The 21,257-nt window shown below is 41.8% G+C and overlaps 1 protein-coding gene across 3 annotated transcripts; it reads right to left on the minus strand.

Annotated features, from left to right (window-relative positions):
* Nucleotides 1-167: 167 nt before the first annotated feature.
* LOC117430694 (hypermethylated in cancer 1 protein-like) lies at nucleotides 168-17,486 on the minus strand. 3 transcript variants are annotated; one of them, XM_058997942.1, is made up of 2 exons: nucleotides 17,403-17,486; nucleotides 168-3,415 (listed from the first exon to the last, which is right to left on the minus strand). In XM_058997942.1, exons 1-2 carry the CDS (start codon nucleotides 17,419-17,421, stop codon nucleotides 1,233-1,235), a joined length of 2,202 nt encoding a protein of 733 aa, XP_058853925.1. In that variant the 5' UTR covers nucleotides 17,422-17,486; the 3' UTR covers nucleotides 168-1,232. The 3 variants fall into 3 exon arrangements, with proteins under 3 accessions (XP_058853925.1, XP_058853926.1, XP_058853924.1); XM_058997943.1 differs by lacking the exon at nucleotides 17,403-17,486 and adding an exon at nucleotides 14,612-14,754; XM_058997941.1 differs by lacking the exon at nucleotides 17,403-17,486 and adding an exon at nucleotides 11,768-12,496.
* Nucleotides 17,487-21,257: the final 3,771 nt, after the last annotated feature.

Consider the following 21,257-nt stretch of genomic DNA (forward strand, 5'->3'; position numbering starts at 1 on the left):
TATATATAAACAGAGTGACTAGAAAGTAAGTTTACCACATCAATGGCATGGTGCTTTGATGTAGTAAACTTACTTTCTAATCACCCTGTATATAAATGCTTTGCATTTGGTTAAAATGTCTGCTGTTGATATGAACTAAAATAACTCAAAACATGTATCTTTGCAGGGGGAAAAAAAAAAAAAAAGGTGCATTAGTTTTGCGAAGGAGCTCTTCCTGTTCCGAATGGTTTATTTCTAGACAGTGCTATGTACTGTACGTTAGATCTGATCAGTTGTTTTATTTTTCATTACTGTGAGCAGTTTAGAATCCTCATCTATCTGAAGCCTCTGCTTCATTAAACTTTGGAACAAATACTAAAAAAAACAGGATTAGAAAATAATACTTAATACAAAATCATATTAAAATTCACCAGAAGTTCACGTTTCCCTGTGTTTGGGGGAGATCGGGTCCGGTCAATAATTCTGTGCAGCTCAGGGGAGTAAGGAATCCAGCACCTCATTAAAATGTAGTTAACACTATTTAAAATGTCATCACTGACACTGCAATTACATATTAGTAACTGCACTCAAATTCATCCGAAGCAAACGAAAGTAATGATGCGTTCCACATTTGTGACAGTTAACCCCAAACCAGCATCATGTTCACATGAACGCACGAGTAACGTAAGCAAGGGAGGAATGTTAGCCGATTACTTCACAGGGGTTCAAATGGGTTAAAGGGTTCGGTAGGTATCTGGGTGCTGGTTCGTATGTAATTGCATTGTCATTAATGAGATTTAAAAAAAAATCAAACTCCCAACTTCTTCCACTGACTGTATAATCCTGAAGGCTTTTCATCAGCATCATTGACCTTTTCTTCCTAAATAACCAGAGTGCAAGTTCTCGAGAGCCTTGAGGAGAGGCTATGTGCTTTTCGTTTTTGTCTTTTATATATGTATATATACAGTATATAGTTAAGATATTGAATACACAGGTTTAAGGAGACAGCAATGTCTTTTTGTTTTGGCTTTAGTTTTTTTTGGCTCGTTAGCTCATGAACAGTCGAGATACAAAATACTGTTCTGTGGGTTCGTCATACTTCTAAAACATAAATAGCACAGTGAAACGCCAAGGCACTAGGGCAGATACAAGTTGTTTTGAATCTTATTAAGATTCAGCTTTGGCTTCGTGTTATAGAGCGCTCACTAGCTGTCTTTGATTGCGGAGCTGCTGGTTTTTGTCTGTTTTTTTTTTTAACTCGGTGAGAACCTGTCGATCGCCCGCAGCTCCCCTCCGGAGAGGTGGGAGGCCTGGCTCAGGACCTCCGATGCCTTTTCGTGGCCGAGGCCCAGGTGGGAGGCTGTGAACTTGCTGAGCGGGTAGAGACTCTCCATGGCTTTAGAGTCGGCGAGCAGGTGCTGGGAGGCGTGGACCAGGATTTCCGAGGCCCTCTCCTGCTTCAGCCCCAGGGGGTCGGCGTACTTGCTGAGCGGGTAGATTCCTTCCATGAACTCCACCTTGGTCTTGCCATCGAGCCCCACGCCTCCTCCCCCAGCGCTGTGCATCTTCATGTGGCTGATGAGGTTCCTCTGCTGGGCGAACTTGCCCCCACAGACCTGGCACTCGTATGGCTTCTCTCCAGAGTGGATGCGCATGTGCTCCGTGAGCCGGTACTGCCGCGTGAAGCGCATGCCGCAGGAGTCGCATGCGAAGGGCTTGAGGCCCAGGTGGCTGCGCATGTGGCGCGTCATGGTGCCCCGTTGCGTGAACTTCTTGCCGCAGATGCTGCACGGGTAGGGCCGGGTGAGCCAGTGCGTCTTCTCGTGCTGCCGCAGCGTGGCCGGGTCCTTGTAGGACTTCTCACAGCTGGCGCAGCGGTACGGGCGGATCATCTCCCCCGGCAGGCCTGGGCTGGGTTTGTCCAGGTAGCCGCCACCCAGGCTGTTGTTGGCACCGACACCCCCGAGCTCCCCGCCCGAGTCCTTGCTGTACAGCTCCTCCTCGGTGTGGGCCTCCACGTGGGCGTTGAGCTGCTCCGAGCTGGGGAAGCCCTTGCCGCAGGGGATGCACACGTACAGGTTGTCCCCGAAGGATTCCGGCTCGTAGGCCAGGTGGAAGCGGTCTGCGTTCCCCGGGGGGGAGGGTCCGTCGCTGCTGCCCGTCTCCTCACTCGTCCCGCTCTTGTCGTCCTCCGCGTCGCACCCCAGGGAGGCTGGGTAGCGGCCCCCTGCCGGGGCGTGCTGGGAAGGGAGCGAGCCCTCGGATTTCCTGTCCTCAGAGACTCCTATTGTGTTTTGGGGGTCCTTCTCTCGCTCGCAGTCCTCCTCGTCCTCGGGGTACCCCGAAAGCTGCTCGTGCTTCATCCAGCGGTAAACCCCACCCCCTCTCTCGGGAACTTCCTGTCCTGGCTCAGGCTGCCCGTGGAGGTCAGATCTGGGACTGGGGGTGCCCCCTAATGGTTCCTGATTGTGGGTGTGCGGTTGGGGGGTCAGGGAGGAGGAGGGGTGGGGGTGGGCTAGCTGAGACAAAGGATGGTCGTCTGTCTCCATGCCGTTGTGGAAGTGCTGGCTCTGCTCTTTCCTGGTATAGTGGCCGCCGTTGGTGTCGAGCAGAGTGGGGAGAGGGCTCTCGCGGCCGGAGCCTAACTGCTGGGGGTCGACCCTGTTCTCGTGGCCACCGTCTTGGTGGTGGTGATGGTGGTGGTGATGGGAAGAGGGCTGGGATTGAGAGCTTGGGCTCTTTTTGGTCAAGTCCAAGCCGTATATCGGCGAGCAGTCCCTCTCGGAGAGCCGGATCCCTTGCTGGTGCTGGTGCTGGTAGACATGATTGCCCTGAGAGGAGGGGGCGTAAAGCTCCCCTGTGTGAGTGGTCAAGGGGTGAGGGAGCACGGCTTCGATGGGAGGCATTTTAAGGGGGTTCCTTGGAGGGTCCCCTGCCCCAGAGAAGCAGGATTGGATGACGGGGGTCGAGGTCCGAACCCCGCCACCCCCCCGCGTCATTTTCCCGTACAGGGAGAAGGTGGCGGAGCGGAAGTGTCCGTACTTCCCGTTGCGCTTCTGCTTCTTCTTGCACAGAGCCACCAGGTCCAGGAGCTGCAGGTAGCTGGCCGCAGCCAGCACCGCCCCCAGGTTCTGCTCGGTGGCCTGGTCCCCCTCGTTCAGCCGGCCGGTGTAGATGTAATCCAGGATGATGCGGAATATCCCAGGGCTCACCATCTCGTGGTCCAGGTTGATGAGGTTGTCGTGGACCACCAGGGACTTCAGGTAGATGCTGCTGGCGGCCAGGACGTTCTTGTGAGCCCGGAAGAGGGCGTTCTGCACCACGATGATGACATCGCACAGGAAGCCTTTAGTCCGCTGGTTGTTGAGTTGCAGGAGCAGGTGTCTAGCGTGACTCGGGACCTCCATAGCATCCAGCATTGTCGTCAGCCCTCCACCTGTCCGCAACAAGACGAAAACAACAACACAAGCAATTAAAACAATTTTCAACCAGATTAAGGCATTTCCTGCAGACAGACGTTTAGGATTTCTGCCTACTTCAGTGTAATATGCTCCCCCTTGAAAGTATGAACACCCTTGAAAAGTAGATGTCTATCTCAAGGGTTCAGTCCTGGTTAAATAAATAAATCTGAATTTGTAATTTGCTAGGCGGAAAGCACTTAGGTTCCTACAGCCACAGTAATACAGGCTACAAAATTATAGTTTACAGAAATTGGCCCATTTTCTCACACTTTTGCAGTTGGATTAGTTGAGAAACCGGCTAGTGTTTTGCAACTCAAACCAGCAGAAAAGGCAAACAATGGAAATACAGAAGTGCACAGCACAAGTCAAAAATGTCAAATTAGTTCTTGGTAGTAAGCGAAAAATGGGCACATTCTTATTGAATGTGGCATCACTTTTTTTTTTTTGCTCAGATTTCCTATGTAGTTTACAGGCTGTCCCACGAGATGGTCTGGATGGACACCGCGTCGCTTACAGAATGTTGGCGTGCTGGAAACGGAAGGCTTGGAACAAAATTAAAAAATCTATCTTGGCATTATTGGAACATCTAGACATGAAAACACTAGAATAGCAGGGCAGCTGCACTGTGCAGTGAGTATTCAATTACAGCACAGGGCTGGAAGTACACACATTTATACAGTAACTGTAAAGCACTTCTTTCGCATTGAGTCCTACAGCATGGATCTGTTTATATTCCTGGTTCTGTTCATGCTTCCTCCCTCCCTCCCATTACTGACTTTGAATAACAAGCTGGCCGTGCTAAATGCTGTCCTTTTGCAAATGCAGTGCACTGACAGCTAGATTTACAAACAGTGATATTCTGACCTCATTCAGCGAACAAATGTTTGTGAAAAAGTTCTAGAATTTTGTTGGTTTTCAGTCAATACCGTAACAGTCTCAAAGCTTAGAAATAATTTTTTAAAAAAGCAGTCAAGTAAATGTTTTAGAATAAAACTTAAACTGTAGTCCAGTGTACAAACATTTTAGTTTTATTGTTGGTTTGTTTGGTATGTTTTTGCAAAACATTCATGAGTCAGATTATGGACTGTGGATGAATTACCATCAATCTAACATCAAAAGTTCCAGTCAAGCAAATACAACCGCTTTTAAAAGACACCTCGTCAGAATGTTGAATATTTCATGATCATTAAAAGCTCACAAAGGTTTCAGATAGCATGCTTATTTCAAAACAGGACTCAGAAAAAACAAAAGTGTAAATCATTTAAACAAATATTCTTTCACTTTGAATCAGCACGGCTGCACGGTTCAATGCGTGCTGGTTTATTTAAGCCCTCAGTTACGCAGGTGCTGCTGCTGCGCCCGGTATCTCTTTGATACTGTCGTAAACGTTATCAGAATCAATGCTAAACGTGGTCACGTTTTCATCTGAACACATTTCAAGCTGTGTCAGTTCAGAATTGTGAACGCCTGTTTCATCCCAGCACAACTGAAAACAAAGTTTTGTGAACCAGGCCCACAGTCACTAAGTGAGAAGCTGGGAGCACACATTCACCTAGTGAGACCCCCTAACCAGACTCCACTGTCAGTGTCCATACAGAAGGAAAGGGTGCTTCCACTGTGCAGGCTGAGGGCTCTACATACAGAGAAGAGAAATAAAAAGCAGCTCCTCTACGCATTCACACAACCAGGGCAGTTTCCTTCCCAGCATGTTAACCACCTTTTACGTGACTTGAGACATACACAAACGAAACTGCTAACGCACCAACTCCTCTCTGCTTTACCGGTTTAGATTCATGTGTAAAGCAATTCCAAGGTTTCAAATACGATAGAAATGAATGTGCCATAAAGGGTTTCTAGCTTTCATTCCTTAACACCTAAAGTTCACAACAGCAGAGAGGAGTCCGTTGAATTTAAAATGGAACTGGAACTGACAAACAGGACTTGTCCCCGACCCTGCCCATAATGTATCCCAAAAATATCATTAAAAAAATTAAATAAATAAAATATAGTCTTCTTAAATACAGAATATCTCTGTCTGTTTGTTTAATATTTTGGACACCTAACTAATCACACTATACACTGTGTTGCTGCTTTACTCTTAAAAAAAATAAAGTCACACTGGCATAAAACTAGAACTAGGACACATTTTAAATTCGAGAAGTAAATAAAACAATGCTTGAACTTATCCACCAGCCAGACAAAACGCATACCCTAAAAATGCCTTATAACATTTAAGATAGTTTTAATGGGTGCGCGCATGCATGCACATTAGGAAAGCATGCATCTCAACTGAAGCAAAAAACAAAGGTATGAAAAATCTGCAGGTTGCAAAAGTTGATCCTGATCTGCTCCTGCAGAGCACGCGAGGAGCCCACGTGGACAAGCACACACCTGGACCAGCCCGAACTGAAGAGCGCTCGAGCTCCTCTACTTAACGGTCACATGTCTAACACCATAGCAACGGACGCAAAATTAACGGTAAGTTTACTGTACTAATAATTAAAGTAATTAACATAACTGCTAATTTAGATAATTAACAAGCATAATTAAACAACAAAGATACCGTAATGACAGCATTGTTAATTAATAACGACACCACTAGGTCGTCTATCTTGAAATAGTTTATACAAGACTCAACGAGTTATTAATTTGTAAAGAGTCATTTGTAGTAGCTGTAAACTTCATTTACAGTGCGGATTAATGGACCATAAAAAAAAATCAAAAAATAAAATATCTGGTTGAGCTACTGGTAACAGCATTCACTAAAAAAAAAAAAAAAAAAGTCCTGTTATATATATATATATATATATATATATATATATATATATATATATATATATATATATATATATATATATTAAAAACAACAACGCCTACATATATCACCTGTATGTATATTTTATACTAACCAGTATCAACACAAAAGCTTGTCTTATGAATTAAGAAAGAAATTCAGTAATACTTTTGCTGAAAATCATTTTACACACACAGACACTCACACACTCACTCACTCACACAGGTACATACATACAGGCGTGCATGCATGCAGTGATACTGTAATAAAACTCCGCGTTTATAATGAAATCACCTGTGCAGGTCTGCGTTACCTGAGCCGCAGCTGCGACGCTTCCAGGCTGCCACACAGCACACTAGTGTCCCCCTCACTGACTCGCACTGCTGCCGGAGTGCGCAGCGCTCTGCCTCTCCCGCCGCTGTTTAGTCTGAGACCCTATGACCAGATTTGATGTCAATGCCAGCATTTATATTTCATCTTCTATTTGTGATTGGAGGGGGGTTCTGTGAGCCCCTCTGGGCACTTCATAAAAAAACAATGACATCACTTTTTCTGGCTTCTACCTACTACCTTTTATCAGATAAAGATTTATCAGATAAAAAACACCGCACCTGGGCTACTGAATATAGAACTCCGGATCTCCAGCAAGCAAGACTTTACTACTCGACCTCGACAGACTTTATATATTGTATTTAATTAACACATTTTCTAATATTAGTATTATTATAGTTGTTTTATTAAATGCATTTTCTTCAATGTTTTGTTGTTGCTATATATATATATATATATATATATATATATATATATATATATATATATATATATATAGTGTGTGTGTGTGTGTGTGCAGACCTCGCTGCTCGCTTACACACAGTATTAAATGACTTGACAACCTGAATCCTCACCTCACGTTGCTGATCTGAGAGACTGAGAGTTGTGATTCGCACTGCCTTTGTGAGCGCCACGAGCTGAGATTCTCGAGCAGTCTTTTTCGTGCAGAGCCGCTTCTGCAATTTCGGTTTTGAAACCAGCTTTGTGATGCACTTGAAATGAGTCCTGGTGCACTGTGCCCACACCTGCTACACAGATGCACACGTTTCAAAAGCCATCCACAAAGGACCCATTTTCTGTATTCGCATGTGTGAGAATGATAAACGCACACTGACAAAATAATGTATTTCACCCTCTGTGAACAGTTAAATACTTTCTGTGGGGAACCAATTAGACAAACTGACATCTTGCCACAGTGATACCGATACTGTCTTCTTTAATTTAATTAATTGGGCAGTAAAATAACTGAGTAATTTACAATTTAATTAATGCTTGGATTTAATTAATGTTTGGATTACGTAAATCCATATCCTTCTTGCACAGCGACATTTCAACCCCCCTTATTAAAGTTGTTTAAATGGCGCTTGCAATACGATATTGTCAGTCATTTGAAAGATTCATATGATTATTGTCGATACCGGGCTTTGCGAGTGAACGAGGAGGAAGTGGCAGACACGTCTCAGTCTTCAGTGTCGTGCTGTTTGTTCTCTCTGTATACAGATCTTTACAGAGGCATCCAGCGAGATAAAGGTCTAGAGTCCAGTTACTATAATGAGAGCATCTTCCATTTGCTGTACAGATAACAGTATTACTGTAAACCCTGCTAAACTATCACATTACCAACACCTGATAAAGAAAAACAAATATTCATTTTTTATCAATCCGTTTTATTATTATTATTATTATTATTATTATTATTATTATTATCTTGCATCGCTCTGGTTTTATATCAACTACATTCGATCCTCAAACTAAAACAAGGATATAATAAAAACTCTTTCTTCTTGACAATTTGCCACGTTGATGTTATTGATCCTGGTAATCCAGGTTCAGTCTATTAATATACTTGTATATCCTGTGTTTTCATTGCTCGACTGCAGGCTGTGAATCTTCTTGGACAGGGAATATAAAGACGAGAAATGAAAAACAAATGTCGTTTTACCTGGCATATTAAAACAATTGCATTCCATTTGTAAACCAGGTGGGCCCGATTATTTCATTCAAGAACTGAAAAAGAATATTTTCTACAGCCTGCTGCGCGTGCCCCAGCTATTTTGAAGCAAGTTCCAATCTCCGAGGATTGAACAATAAAGCATCTGTAAACAGGAAGCGGCAATGATATGATTGTTGGAGCAGTTTCTTGCTCCTCCTGTCCTATTCCACGGGGTGTATTCCTCTCCTGTGCTCTAGAAGCACGGGCCCTGTGTCTCTATATGCCTTGTGTTTCAACCTCCACAAGCATGTGTGGTGAGTGGGAGGGAATAGAACTTCAAACTTATTTCTCAGTAAATATCTTCATCTTTATAACAGTGCTTAGAAAGATAGTACACCACGAGACGCGCTCCACGGGGCAGCTGTAGCTGCAGAAACAACAGTGCTGCAATTCTGAGCTCTGCAAATACGTGTGTGTGTGTGTGTGTGTGTGTGTGTGTGTGTGTGTATTATGACGGATTTCACTTTGGAGAGGGAGATTTTGGGGTGAAATCTTGGATCTGTAAATCAGCAACAGAAAAAAGACGTGCCAGCTGACCTGTTGTCTTTTTAGTTTTTGTCTCCAAGTTCCTAAGTGTGAAAGTAAGTTGTGTGTTTTAAGTGCACAGTGCTGTATATGTGTTAGAATCACAAATACTGTCACTGCGCTGTATGCAATATTACCTAGTCACATGGGTCATTTGGAGTGTTTGTACACCACAACTAAAACACGTTTTCCTGTTAAATCTAAAGCAAGACTTATTTTATAAGGTGTTATGCTTTGTGCGTTTCTATTTAGGCGCGCCTGTTCACACTATGCCCGCCATACCCAACACTTTCAGGTTGGGGTTTTTTATTTACTGTATTTTTATTATTTTTTTTTAGAGCTTGCATGCAGCTTTGCAAATTAAAAAAAAAAACTTAAGTGTATTAAAAGAACATGTTTTCCACATACGGGACACAATTATCAATTTAATGGCAAATTATCACCCGATAAAACTGAGCGCCTCTAGCCGTTCATCTACAGCAAGTTATACAGAACATCTTGATATTTTGTGAATGGCATATAAAAAGGCACTTGAGCATGAAACCCTGTTTAATGAAAACCACTCGGGCTTCTGACAATAGAGGGAGGGGTGGTGTACATTTTGATATGCCTGGAGTCATATTTCTTTAGGTTGTATATGTTTGTTATAGACGTTAGAACTGAAAACGTTTACGCCTACGGTTTTTAAAGCAAGGTTTTAAAACAAAATCACATAGTCGCGTTGAGCTTTTTTTTTTTCTTTCTTCAGTTCTGCTGAATGCACCATTTCTGTGGACACGCACATCCGAGCCATTCTTTTACTCTTCTTTCACAGTCCAAAAAGCAAGCAGTCGATGCTTGTGTCCGCAGCACACACACACACACACTCATACACACGCTCGCACACACGTTGCGTTGTTTGGAGCCGCTGAAGGGTGAACGGCTCTGGCACTGGTTTGCTTTGCACGACCTGAGCTGCAAGAAGTGAAGGAGAGAGCTTCCAGTACAGACTCTACGCCGTGCGCTTCTCCTACCTCCAGACCGCTGGATCTCCATTCATAAATCGAGCTGGAGGAATGTTCCACGAGCCTGCAGGTTAAGTTTACAGTCTTGACGGCACGTTACTGAAAGCTGCTTTAAATAGGCACACACTTACAACAAATACACTTTGCTGAACTACTAATAATATAAAACTGTTGTGAGCAGTGATAAGTTACCATGCATCTTTTTTATAACATAATTAAAAATGTTATTGCGCCCACATTAATCTTTTTAACATCATATTTTCATTAAGTGTGCGTTTTTTATATTATTTTAAAAACACAATTAACTGCATATAATTATCTAAAACAGAATGTAATCTAATTTAACAGATGCCTTCTGTCAAACCATCAAGTCGTAAAAGGAATTTGTAGTTTGCAATAATAATAATAATAATAATAATAATAATAATAAAATAAATGCAATTTTACATTTGGTGTTAGAATATATATATATATATATATATATATATATATATATATATATATATATATATATATATATATAATGTTTTAATAATTTTATCCATCGAGTTTATGGTTTTCTACGGGTTTTGCAGTTGTCGTTTGTTAAGCTAACACAGCCGCATAATGCTGATTAGAATATTAAACACGTCTGACTTCCTCATGCAAGTATATTTGTAAAGAAAATGAATTTCGATTACTGTAACATTTATTTACAGTAAGATCTAAGTGGTTGTGTTCACTGTCGTCGCTTCGCAAAGCCGGCACCCTCCTGTATGGGTTCCCCGCACCGTGAAACATGACAGTTATAACAAGGCATACAAGAAAAGACAATTCTGTGAGTCGATACACAACAATACATACACGGTTAGATCACTTTGCTTTTCGTTTGCATGTCCCTCGTTGCATACTTGTCTTTTCATGTCCCCTCGGCTGTGCACGTTTGGTTTCGCAACAGAAACTCACACCCTGAGGCTTTTGAGTTAAACAAGAAAAAAAAATGAAGAACGTCAGCAACTATAAACCCCAAACTAAAGCAACTGAAGCCCCGACACTGCCCTGTCCAGATGTGACAATCTTAACAAGCAACGACACCACGCAAGACATGCCACAGAACCGACTCCCAAACATCTAAAACATACCATCTGCACTAACACTGGGACCGAGGACAGTTAAACCGACACCAAATACACGACTCCGTTCAAATTCAAAAAAAGAAATCAAATCAAGCAAGGCCACGCTGACTTCAAATGCTTCATCACATATGTACAGTACTGCATCCTTCTGTTTACTGCTGCAACACATTGAGTATCTCCGTTGAAACAGTATCAGTATATATATATATATATCTCATGCAATAAAGCGATGACATGAAAGAGCGAAAAGATATTGACAAATATGTGTGTGTGTGTATAATATATATATATATATATATATATATATATATATATATATATATATATATATATATATATAATTTGTATAATTAATGTGTGTATAATTATATATATATATATATATATATATATATATATATATATATATATATATATATATATATATATATATATATATAATTATACACACACAGGTTTTCACAAACGAAAACTACTTAATAAAATGAATATTGTGTAGCATTGCCTGACTCTTAGACGTGTCTTACTGTTCACCATCCAAATTACTGCACAAGGCAGAACAGTATATTACCCAACCTCATCATCTTAGTAAAGAAAGAAAAAAAGTGCAAGTACAAAACTTCACAACTTAACGTAATGCACATAAACAAAGACTTTCTGTGAAAAAGCATTCAACATTATACAAGACATACCCTCAATAAATCAACAGCGTTCATGAACGTTCCGTGCATTATTTTTTAGTTTTTAATTTGGTGTGTATTATTGGTATTATTGTTGCTGTGACTGCTGCTGGTGTTAATAATGTACAGAACAGTATATAATCAGATTATATAGATTAACGTTACCTGGATGCCCAGTTTCTTCTGCCATCCGCTTTAGGTCTGGCTGAATGATCATCTCAGAAGTGTTCTGGAGTCTCATTTCTGACGTATCAACTTCAAACTGCCAGCCTCCCAAAAATCCATGCCAGCGTTTCTCAGTCTCTCGCCAACTCTTTTTATTATTAATTGCTATGGGTTTTTTTTACTCTCTCTCTCGGTCTCTCTCTCTCTTTCTCGCCCCCTCCTGTAAAATACGTGCTGAGTCCAGCATCAGTTTCCTTTATTATTATTTTTTTTTTATTTTTGTAATTTCCTCGGCTATTTTTGTATGGCAGTACTAACGCGCACGGAGATAAAGCGCTCTCTCTGCGATGTTTTTAGCGCCCCATGTGATGTCAGTCTATATTAAAACTAAAAGGTAAAACCGAGGGCAGGAACTTCGAGTGACCCCAACTTGAACCTTGCACACATCACAGCCTCATCTTAAAGAGACAGAGGCCATGTTTTATATATTACACGTCACTGCACAGTTTGCATGCCTCTCCACTCTGTGTACGGAAGCTGTTCTGCTCATGCAGGGCGCAGGGTCCTCCGCCGGCCCTACAAGTTTGTAAAGCACCCGGTGGCCTCCGGGAGCTTTTTCTTCTGTAGCTTCTATCGTTTTTACGCTATTGTTTTATATTTCGGTTTGTTTTCTCTTGCCAGTGTGGATGGCTTATCAGGAAAGTGTGTAAGAAATCATCTAGTGCTTCCCCGGACGAGGACTGCCTGTCTGTCCACTGTTCCTAAATCATCTCGATTATTAAAGCGGAGAAGCAAACAGCGCCCGCTAATGCTGCAATAAAAGCTCTGATTTACGAGCGAGGACTTGTTATTTCTGACAGCGCGGTGACACCCACCTCAACAGCACGGTGCGTGTTCTAGAATCATTCTGAGAGAACAATACAGGTTCCATCGAACGTCCAGGGACCGCGCACACTGCGCATGTTTATAACCCCCCCTCTGTCTACATATAAACCTACTATTGATTTGAATGTCTTAGTGTGTCTATTTGTGTCAACCCTTCTGAAGACTAAGAAGGAACTCAATAATTCACTTTTTGTTGGGCTATGGTTTGGCACGGAGGAATGTATAAAGGGTGGTTACAGTAACACACACAGATTGCCTCCCGTCCTTGCTGGAACACAACCTGTGTTAATTTGGCATTTTTAGACGAGTAAGTACAGCGCCCCATCCTAATATTCTCTATTTGAATTACCCCCAGACCTGACCTTTACCTTATCATTGTCTAGTTATCCGTGCTGACCTAGAAAAACCACAGCCTGCAAGTACTGTAATTGAAAGCTGTCGATAGTCTTAGTTTCAAGACCCGTATAAAAGTAGGTTACTATGAGTATACGTGTTTGCCAACGGAAACCGCTCTTCGGTTCACCGTGCAGCGGCAGACACAGCGAGCAGAAAGCAAAACGAGGTGAGAGGGGAGCATGAACCAACTCGAATGGCGTGTACAGTCATCTGGATCAAACCTGATTGCTGTGCGCACACGCGCGCGCGTCTCTTTAACTTCTCCTAGTGAGCGTGTTAAGATCTTCCACCAGATTTGTTTTCACGCCTTTTTCTTTCACACGCTGACGCAGCCTTCTCGTTACAACCTTGTTAAATGAATGGCTCCCTGCTGCATTTGCCTTTATTTCAGTTGCCACACCTGAAGGGGGAAGCCCACACGTTGTGGATTTCTTCATGTACTTGGGTAGACTCTGATCTGTTTGCACTACCAGGTTATAGATAAATCTATTTACCTTTATTACATAATTATTTCCAGTAACGTGCCTATATATCCTTAAATTACAAAACAAATACACACACAAAAATTAAATAAATAAATAAATAAATAGCCTATAGTATTTCTTAACAAATATATCACATTATTAGACGTTATATTAATCATATTTACAACTTGCAGGTGACACGGTGGCACAAAGGTGTGACTAAACCGTGCAGAGCCAGCGGCAGAGTGCCGGTGTCACTCAAACAGAGTCCGTTTCACATGGGTTCACTCCGCCAGACACTACCTCGGCTCACATCACGTGTGAGCATGTACCGGAGCAGGCAGAGAGGACTCTACAATAACCATCACAGAATCAGAATGCGCGTTTCCAGGAACACATTAGTATTTTCACTATGAACTGCGAAGAAACGCGTCACACGGGTATTCCGAGATTTGACATCACAGCGCAACGTGTCTCGCGTAGATACCGAAACGTTATGAGAACATCGCAATACGTTTATATCCTGCATACTCATAAAGTTATCAGATAATACACCGTGGGATATATTACTGGCAAAATATTTTCTTTTTGTTTATAATAATAATAATAATAATAATAATAATAATAATAATAATATTTTTAAACATGTTTTCACATCACATCGCCTTTTCTCTTTGTTGTTTACAGACGGATCATTTTGGATAATTTTTCTGTTAATTACTGGAATGGAATAAAAAAAAAACCTCGCAGTTATCTGTTTTTCATCTTAATTGGATAACAGAATCAGTTCTGTTGTTTATTTTTTGAATGTTTCTCAGCTCCCTCCGACGTCACTCGCTCGAAGTTCCAACTACATTGGATTCGCCTGTTTTGTTAAACTCGCCAGTGGAATCTGAGAGATCCGCTGATAGCAGACGGACGCGCTTTCCAGATGCGATGTGAGAACTCGAGGCAGCTTCGTTTCCCTTGACGCGAGCGTCGTCCAAACACGCTCTGGATGCTGCCAGAATTGGACGGCTTGAGCACCGCACATGCTTTACACAAGTAGTTCTGGAACCAGTGCTCCAAAATCACCAAGCGACAGTTCTCCCACACCCACCTGGGAGTCATGTCTGAGTCCCTGCTCCGGTTGTAGGTGCTCTTCCCTCGGCTTTACCGTCCAGATTTCACCGGTCCTTTGCTTTCCTTGGTTGCTCCTGGATCTCAGTCTTCCCTTCTCCTTTTTCCCTAATCCTGATTCCTGACGTGCAGACCTTGCAAACTTCACTCGACTCATGTATTCCTGTATGGAACAAACCGGGGGGGCATGGCGCACACTGCGCAGCGACACCGCCACCTAGAGGATCCCAGCTTGCCTGCCACGAAACTACAAGTAGACTCGGTCAAACCGTTCCAGAACGGTTCAAGTGTTCTCCACAATTCTAGAACGGGTTGCGCATGCCTCCTGAACAATTCTAGAACGTGTTAGAATCTGCGCACAACACGATACATTCTACATTTTCTTTTCTTTTATGTATACATGTATCTATCTAAATGTAGAATACTATGATTACAACAACTACTACTAAAAATAATAATACTATGGACCAGATTAAACCTGTAGTGTAAACCTATATGTTTTTCAAAGAGAGGGTGACTTCTCTGTTTCCAATCTACTTATCTGTAGCACTGGCACTAATCATGGGAGAGATAAGCGTCTTGCTCAATTAAGAGCAATGAAACGAGCCATTAAGCAAACACGAATAGTAATAGAATGCAACACAATCTTTATTGTTCTTATTCAGATATCCGACACAAAACGGTATTAATAGGCAGTACATCCAAATTATTATTATTATTATTATTATTATTATTATTATTATTATTATTATTATTATTATTATTATTATTATTTAGTAAATATTCTAAACATTAATGACCTTTCAAACGAACTTGTTTGTATTGTATTATTTTAATTCAGTGTTTAAACTGTACACTCTACAGGACCTTTTACCTATAATAGTAGGGTTCAGCCATGTGGTAACAAACGGCCTATTTTCAAAATATCACGTCCTAACTACACACATTGGGATGCACCTTTATCGAATCTATCAAATCCGTTTGAGTCAATGGAGCAAGCTGTTCATGTAGTTTGTTATATAGTTTTCTAGGCCTGCTTGGATTATAAACGGATTCCAAATGAGGTCAGTGTCGTTTCTTTATCAGACTTCACACACACAGCTGTGAACATTTGTATTTATCTGTGTATTTATTTTTTACATGTACGTCACTAAGAAACTCAGTTACATTAGAAATCATTTCAGACCCTTCCTTTGCGTTTTTGATCTTTTATTAAAATAGCTGTAACCCTTTAAAATGTAAGAAGATGTGTGTGTGTGTGTGTGTGTGTGTGTTTTTTTTTTTGTATTATCTGGACAATATAATTACTATTAAATATATTGTATATAACTGTAGGAAAACATTAGGAACAAAACACAAACCCCACAGAACTAAATGAATCCATGCACTGATGTGTGGTCCTGCAAAGAGTTTTTGCACAAGGCTGGCGAGCTAGGTGGAGGTGTTCTGTGTTTCAATCGCATCAAATCTTCACCCACATACTGTACATAGCTTTGCACAGAAGAAACACAGCACGTTCGAGGAGGTCATTATTTTGCATATCTGTACTGTTATATTAGCCATATTTCCCAATACAGCTGGACATGATTTGATTGAGACTAAGGGGAAAAAAATAACTAGACTGAATAGACAGATAGCAAACCTATTGCGTTCATAATTATATTACTAGACTGTATCGACTTGAACAGGATCATAATTTTTGTTAAACCCCGTTCTCTCGATGCCGATGTTGAACCGACACCGCGGGGATGCTCAGCTGATGCGCTATCCGTGCACTATACGCACTGCTGTTATGTCCTGTAGATACAAATGGTTTAATCCTGGTTTGTTACATTTGATCTCATATTGTATTCTAGCAGCATTTGCACTTGCTGTAAACTGCACTGTATTTAAATCTTGTTTTTGCACTGTAACCTTGTACTGCCCTGTAACACCTGTAAGGTCACCTGGGGTTAAGGCGTCTGCCTAATAATAATAATAATAATAATAATAATAATAATAATAATAATAATAATGCATTGCAGTGTTACAACACCACACAGCCGTTGCTTTCATTTCTTGTCGCAGTTAGTAATTGTAAACTGTTTAAGAATGAAATATCTTGCATCTTATATCCACATGTTATAATCACGTTATAGTATTTATATGCTTTACACGATGCGTCTAAGCATAGTCTAAAACGATACAGAATAAACACTGTGTTTGCATGCGTTCCATAAGAAGTTTCATTCTTATATAGTGTGCGTTATGTTTCCACTACCAGCAGTGCACCAGCACTGTGCCATATACAGGCTACAACGAAACAAATATGTTGCACCAGTTTGTAGGAATTAATAAGCTTGTGCGTGCATTTTACACGGTGTGTCTATTTCCAGTTTTGAAACCAGTAAAGTTTGTTTGATTATTATTCTTTTTAAATGTATTTAATTTTGTCTGCTTTTTAATTTAATGTAGTTTTTAAAAAAATGTTCTATTTCTACGTTATACAAAAACTGCTGTACTGGGATGCAGTTTATAATATTAAAGCTTTTTAAACGATTTTATTTATCTCCTGTACGAATAATATCTAATTATTCATATTCTGAATGCCATATTTTTTGCAAATGAGCGAAACGAAAAAAGAAATTCCGTATGAACAAAATAATAATAACAATGTTTGAGTAAAACACCCTGCATTGACGTTGAGCCGAGCTGGCACCTCCACGGAGAGTGCGGGAGTCTGGCACAGCGCTGTGTCAGTCCGTCGCTAAGGAACAAACGGGATTGCTTACCTAGAAACATCCGCTCCATTAGCGCGGCGGTCTTTCCGACAAAGCTTGACCTCAGTCCAGCAGCACGTCTCAAACACAAACCTTCCCGAGGTCTTGTTCTGTAAAACATTGATATATAATGTCATTCATCAGTCATACATATTTCCAGCTGGCTTTCACTTCCCCGTTTCTCACAGTTTTAATGTGTTATCTTAAACCCCCCACGGCCAGAGTGGTAGGCAGAACTCGCGTACCAGAAGTACCATAGGGAACGAGGTAACGGTGCGCTGTTTCACGGGTCAAGAAGCCTTAGTTGTACTTACTTTAAGTTTCTGCTTTAAAGTGTCTTGTCTCGCCTCTCTGCGTAACGGTGCAGTGTAGGCTACATCACATTCAAACTCTGTCTTGTACCAGTCTGAACTGGCGCTTATGGTAACAAATTCATTTCCAAAACTCGTTTGGCATCACTCCGGATTATTTAAATACCCGCCCGCTACAGTCCTAATAACTCGCGCAATTACAGCGTTTACTCGAGAGCGTTTACCCGCTCATGGTTGGAATGAGCCGGGCCCTTGCACCTGTCTGCAATCAGTGACCACGCTCTGCTATTTGCCATTACAACCCCATTGTGCCTGCCCTGCTCCCTGCATTGAAAATGTGCCGTTTTAAATACTGCATGTTTATGAGCTCAAGCTTTAACGATGTGCTGCTGCTTGTAGAGTTTGTATAGACGCATAGGTAACCCTTTGTTTTTTAAATCCTCGCTGGTGGTGAGCCATAATTGTTCATTTCATGGAGGACTTATCTGCATTATTATTATTATTATTATTATTATTATTATTATTATTATTATTATTATTATTATTATTATTATTATTATTATTATTATTATTATTATTATTAATTTCTTAGCAGACGACCTTATCCAGGGCGACTTACAATTGTTACAAGATATCACATTATTTTCTACACATTATTTTTACATACAATTACCCATTTATACAGTTGGGTTTTTACTGGAGCAATCTAGGTAAGTACCTTGCTCAAGGGTACACCAGCAGTGTCCTCTACCTGAGATTGAACCCACAACCCTCCGGTCAAGAGTCCAGAGCCCTAACCACTACTCCACACTGCTGCCCATATTGGTACTAAATTGGATTGTACAGTACAATACAGTTCTACATTGGATTGTACAGTACAATACAGTTCTACATTGGATTGTACAATACAATACAGTTCTACATTGGATTGTACAGTACAATACAGTTCTACATTGGATTGTACAATACAGTTCTAAATTGGATTGTACAGTACAATACAGTTCTTTTTGACTATTCCCATATAACTTTGCATCATATATAAAAAATACATATAAATTCTTGCTTGTTTTTATTAAATGAATCTTCAATTCTATACTTGTCATGAAGTGTAGTATTTCATTTATTTTACATGTCTTGTGTCCTCTACCTCCAGAAGATGGGGGCAGCTAATTACAAGTTAAACGTGCCAGCGACAAGGGGTCATCTTTCCTAATAGTGAAGTCTTGAAAGCGGATCTCATGGAAGTGGGCAGTAGTTTTTTCAATCCTCATGGAAACTCTGCATTGCAGATGCTTGGTTGCGCTCGTCGGGGGTTAAGGCTTGGGCCCCAGGTTGGAGCTGGTGTTAAGGCTGCCATGTGGGCTGGCTGACCGAGCCTAGCCCCAGTCTGGGACACACATGGCAAGCCGATCCTTTCCCATTAGCTGCAGGAGTGAGTGCTATTCCCCAGGCTCCCTGCATTCCACCCCCATACAGAGGTACACATGGCAGAGATGGAAAGAGCTGCCTTTCCTCCCTCTCAATCACTTCTCCGGCTTGACTTTTTCTGAAAACCATATGCTGTGACATCACAGGGACAGGAAGCAGGGCGAGAGAGGCTGCCATGTTCTCATAGTGATGTCATCAAACAGATGCATGCTCGGCGTGGGGGGGTGGTCACTCCCCCCTGGATAGCAGCGAGGTCAGAGACGGACGGGCAGCTTGTACAACAGCAATATATTGCTGTCCACTCCATCAGCGTTAGCCATTACAGCCAGGCCTGGCCCGGCCATACAATTCCCTCATCAGTACCCACAAGACCACAGTCATCTTTAACTACTAGGGCAACACTGCTTCCCAGTCCTCATGCCTAACCACTGAGCCACACAACCTCCCTCAGCTCATAATAAATTATATATATATATATATATATATATATATATATATAAAATATCTCTGAATCTTATTTATTTAATAACTGAGTTATGGTTAAACAGACAAAAAAATCATTACCCAGGCCTCCCATCTAGGAAACAGCCTGACCTCTCTCATTCTTGGGGATTAGTTACAATCTGTGAAACAGACCCTCAGTTTGCCTGCCTGTCTGCCTACCCCCCTGTCCTCCTCCACTCTCACTCGGTGAACTCATCAGCTCTATTGGGAGGTCTCGCCGCCCCCTTCTCTCCCTCTCTCTGAAGCCGCTTTAATTTTCCCTCCTGACCGAGAAAGCTTCCTGATTAATCGCAGAGGAGCAGCGCACCAGCCCAGCTGGCAGTGGATTCCAGGGAAAGGCAGCTGTGGTTTGGAATGGTTCGGGCCCTTGCCGCTCGCTCCCTGTCTCCATCCGAGGACCTCAGGCTTGGCAGAGCCCCAGGAAAGATTTGGGAGGGGTGGCGGGGGGCACTGGGGAATAGGCCCGGGTTCAATCAGAGGTGCTGCTGGAGGTCCTGTTGAGCAGACTGCAGGGACTTCAAAAGAGGCAGGAAAGACTTTTCTCCCAAATAAAAAGTGTAGGGCCACCAGACAAAACTTACCCCAGAAACTTCATTTTAAATTAAATTCACAATTCACATTGCAGAGCAGCAAGTGTTGATCCTCCCTGTGAAAGTTACTGCAAAGTCATAATAAAAGTTTTAAATATCGAGTTTGGGCCCAGTTTGAACTAGACTTTTTAGCACAGGCTAATTGAGCTTTTATATTATATGAAGTGGAAGTAAACCTGAATCTGCATGTCGCGCCCCCAGTGACAGACCGCCCCGTATCACACACTGATACACATGCATACATTTGGCAGTCTGCCTCTGAAGTTACAATGTAAGAATTACTCTTCAGAATGTTTCAATATGAAATGCTGTATTTAATATAATTTGACATGCTTGTATTGTGCCCTTTGGGAACATTTATTTGGTATGAGTGGATTCTCCCAGAGCAATCAAGACGCAGCGCTTGAATCAGCCAAGCATTAGGAATAAGTCTGGGGTTCCAAGTCATTTAAGAACCTGACAAACAAGCCCCAAGGGACGCACAAAAGAAATTTGTCATCAGATCCTTTTGTTGTGTTTTTTTTTTCTTTTCTTTTCTGCATGCTCCCAAACTCCGCAACAAAGCCATACAGGAGCTGGTAAGATTGGTTTAATCAATGGGTCCCAACCCAGTGTAAGACGAGGGCCACCCTGGAGTTTAGGGGCTTTTAAAATTATGCAAAGTACAAAAACTTCTGTTGTTAAGAACTACTTCTACTTCCACATTGTGTAACACTGTAGCCAGCAGAATGGACTGTCTCAGACCGCTAGATGCTTGTTTGAATGTTGTGTAATCTGTAGTAATGGTTTGGGTAGGAGGGGGCACCTCCGTTATAAGATTCGCAGAGTTACATTTTAAAGAAAAAAGGAATTTCAATGACATTGATACCCTAAATTAAGCTTTGCTTGCGGCTCCTGGAAAGGACCATCTCAGAAGCAGCTTTAAAAATAAATGAACCGAAGGGTTAAGCAAATGGCAGCGGACTTGTGTGCATTCATTCTGCTGAGCCAGTCGTTTCTCTGTCTGATCTGAGACCCCCGATCCGTTCCATTAG

This window comes from Acipenser ruthenus, chromosome 24 (genome assembly GCF_902713425.1).
Source record: "Acipenser ruthenus chromosome 24, fAciRut3.2 maternal haplotype, whole genome shotgun sequence".
NCBI classification, from domain to species: domain Eukaryota; kingdom Metazoa; phylum Chordata; class Actinopteri; order Acipenseriformes; family Acipenseridae; genus Acipenser; species Acipenser ruthenus.

What these genes read in the sequence shown, in the direction of transcription:
- LOC117430694 (XM_058997941.1), bottom strand. Translation starts at nt 11,843, where the DNA reads ATGAGACTCCAGAACACTTCTGAGATGATCATTCAGCCAGACCTAAAG. An exon ending in AGAAGAAACTGGGCATCCAG is followed by an intron (nt 3,416 to 11,767) that starts GTAACGTTAATC and finishes TGTTGCGGACAG; the next exon opens with GTGGAGGGCTGACGACAATG.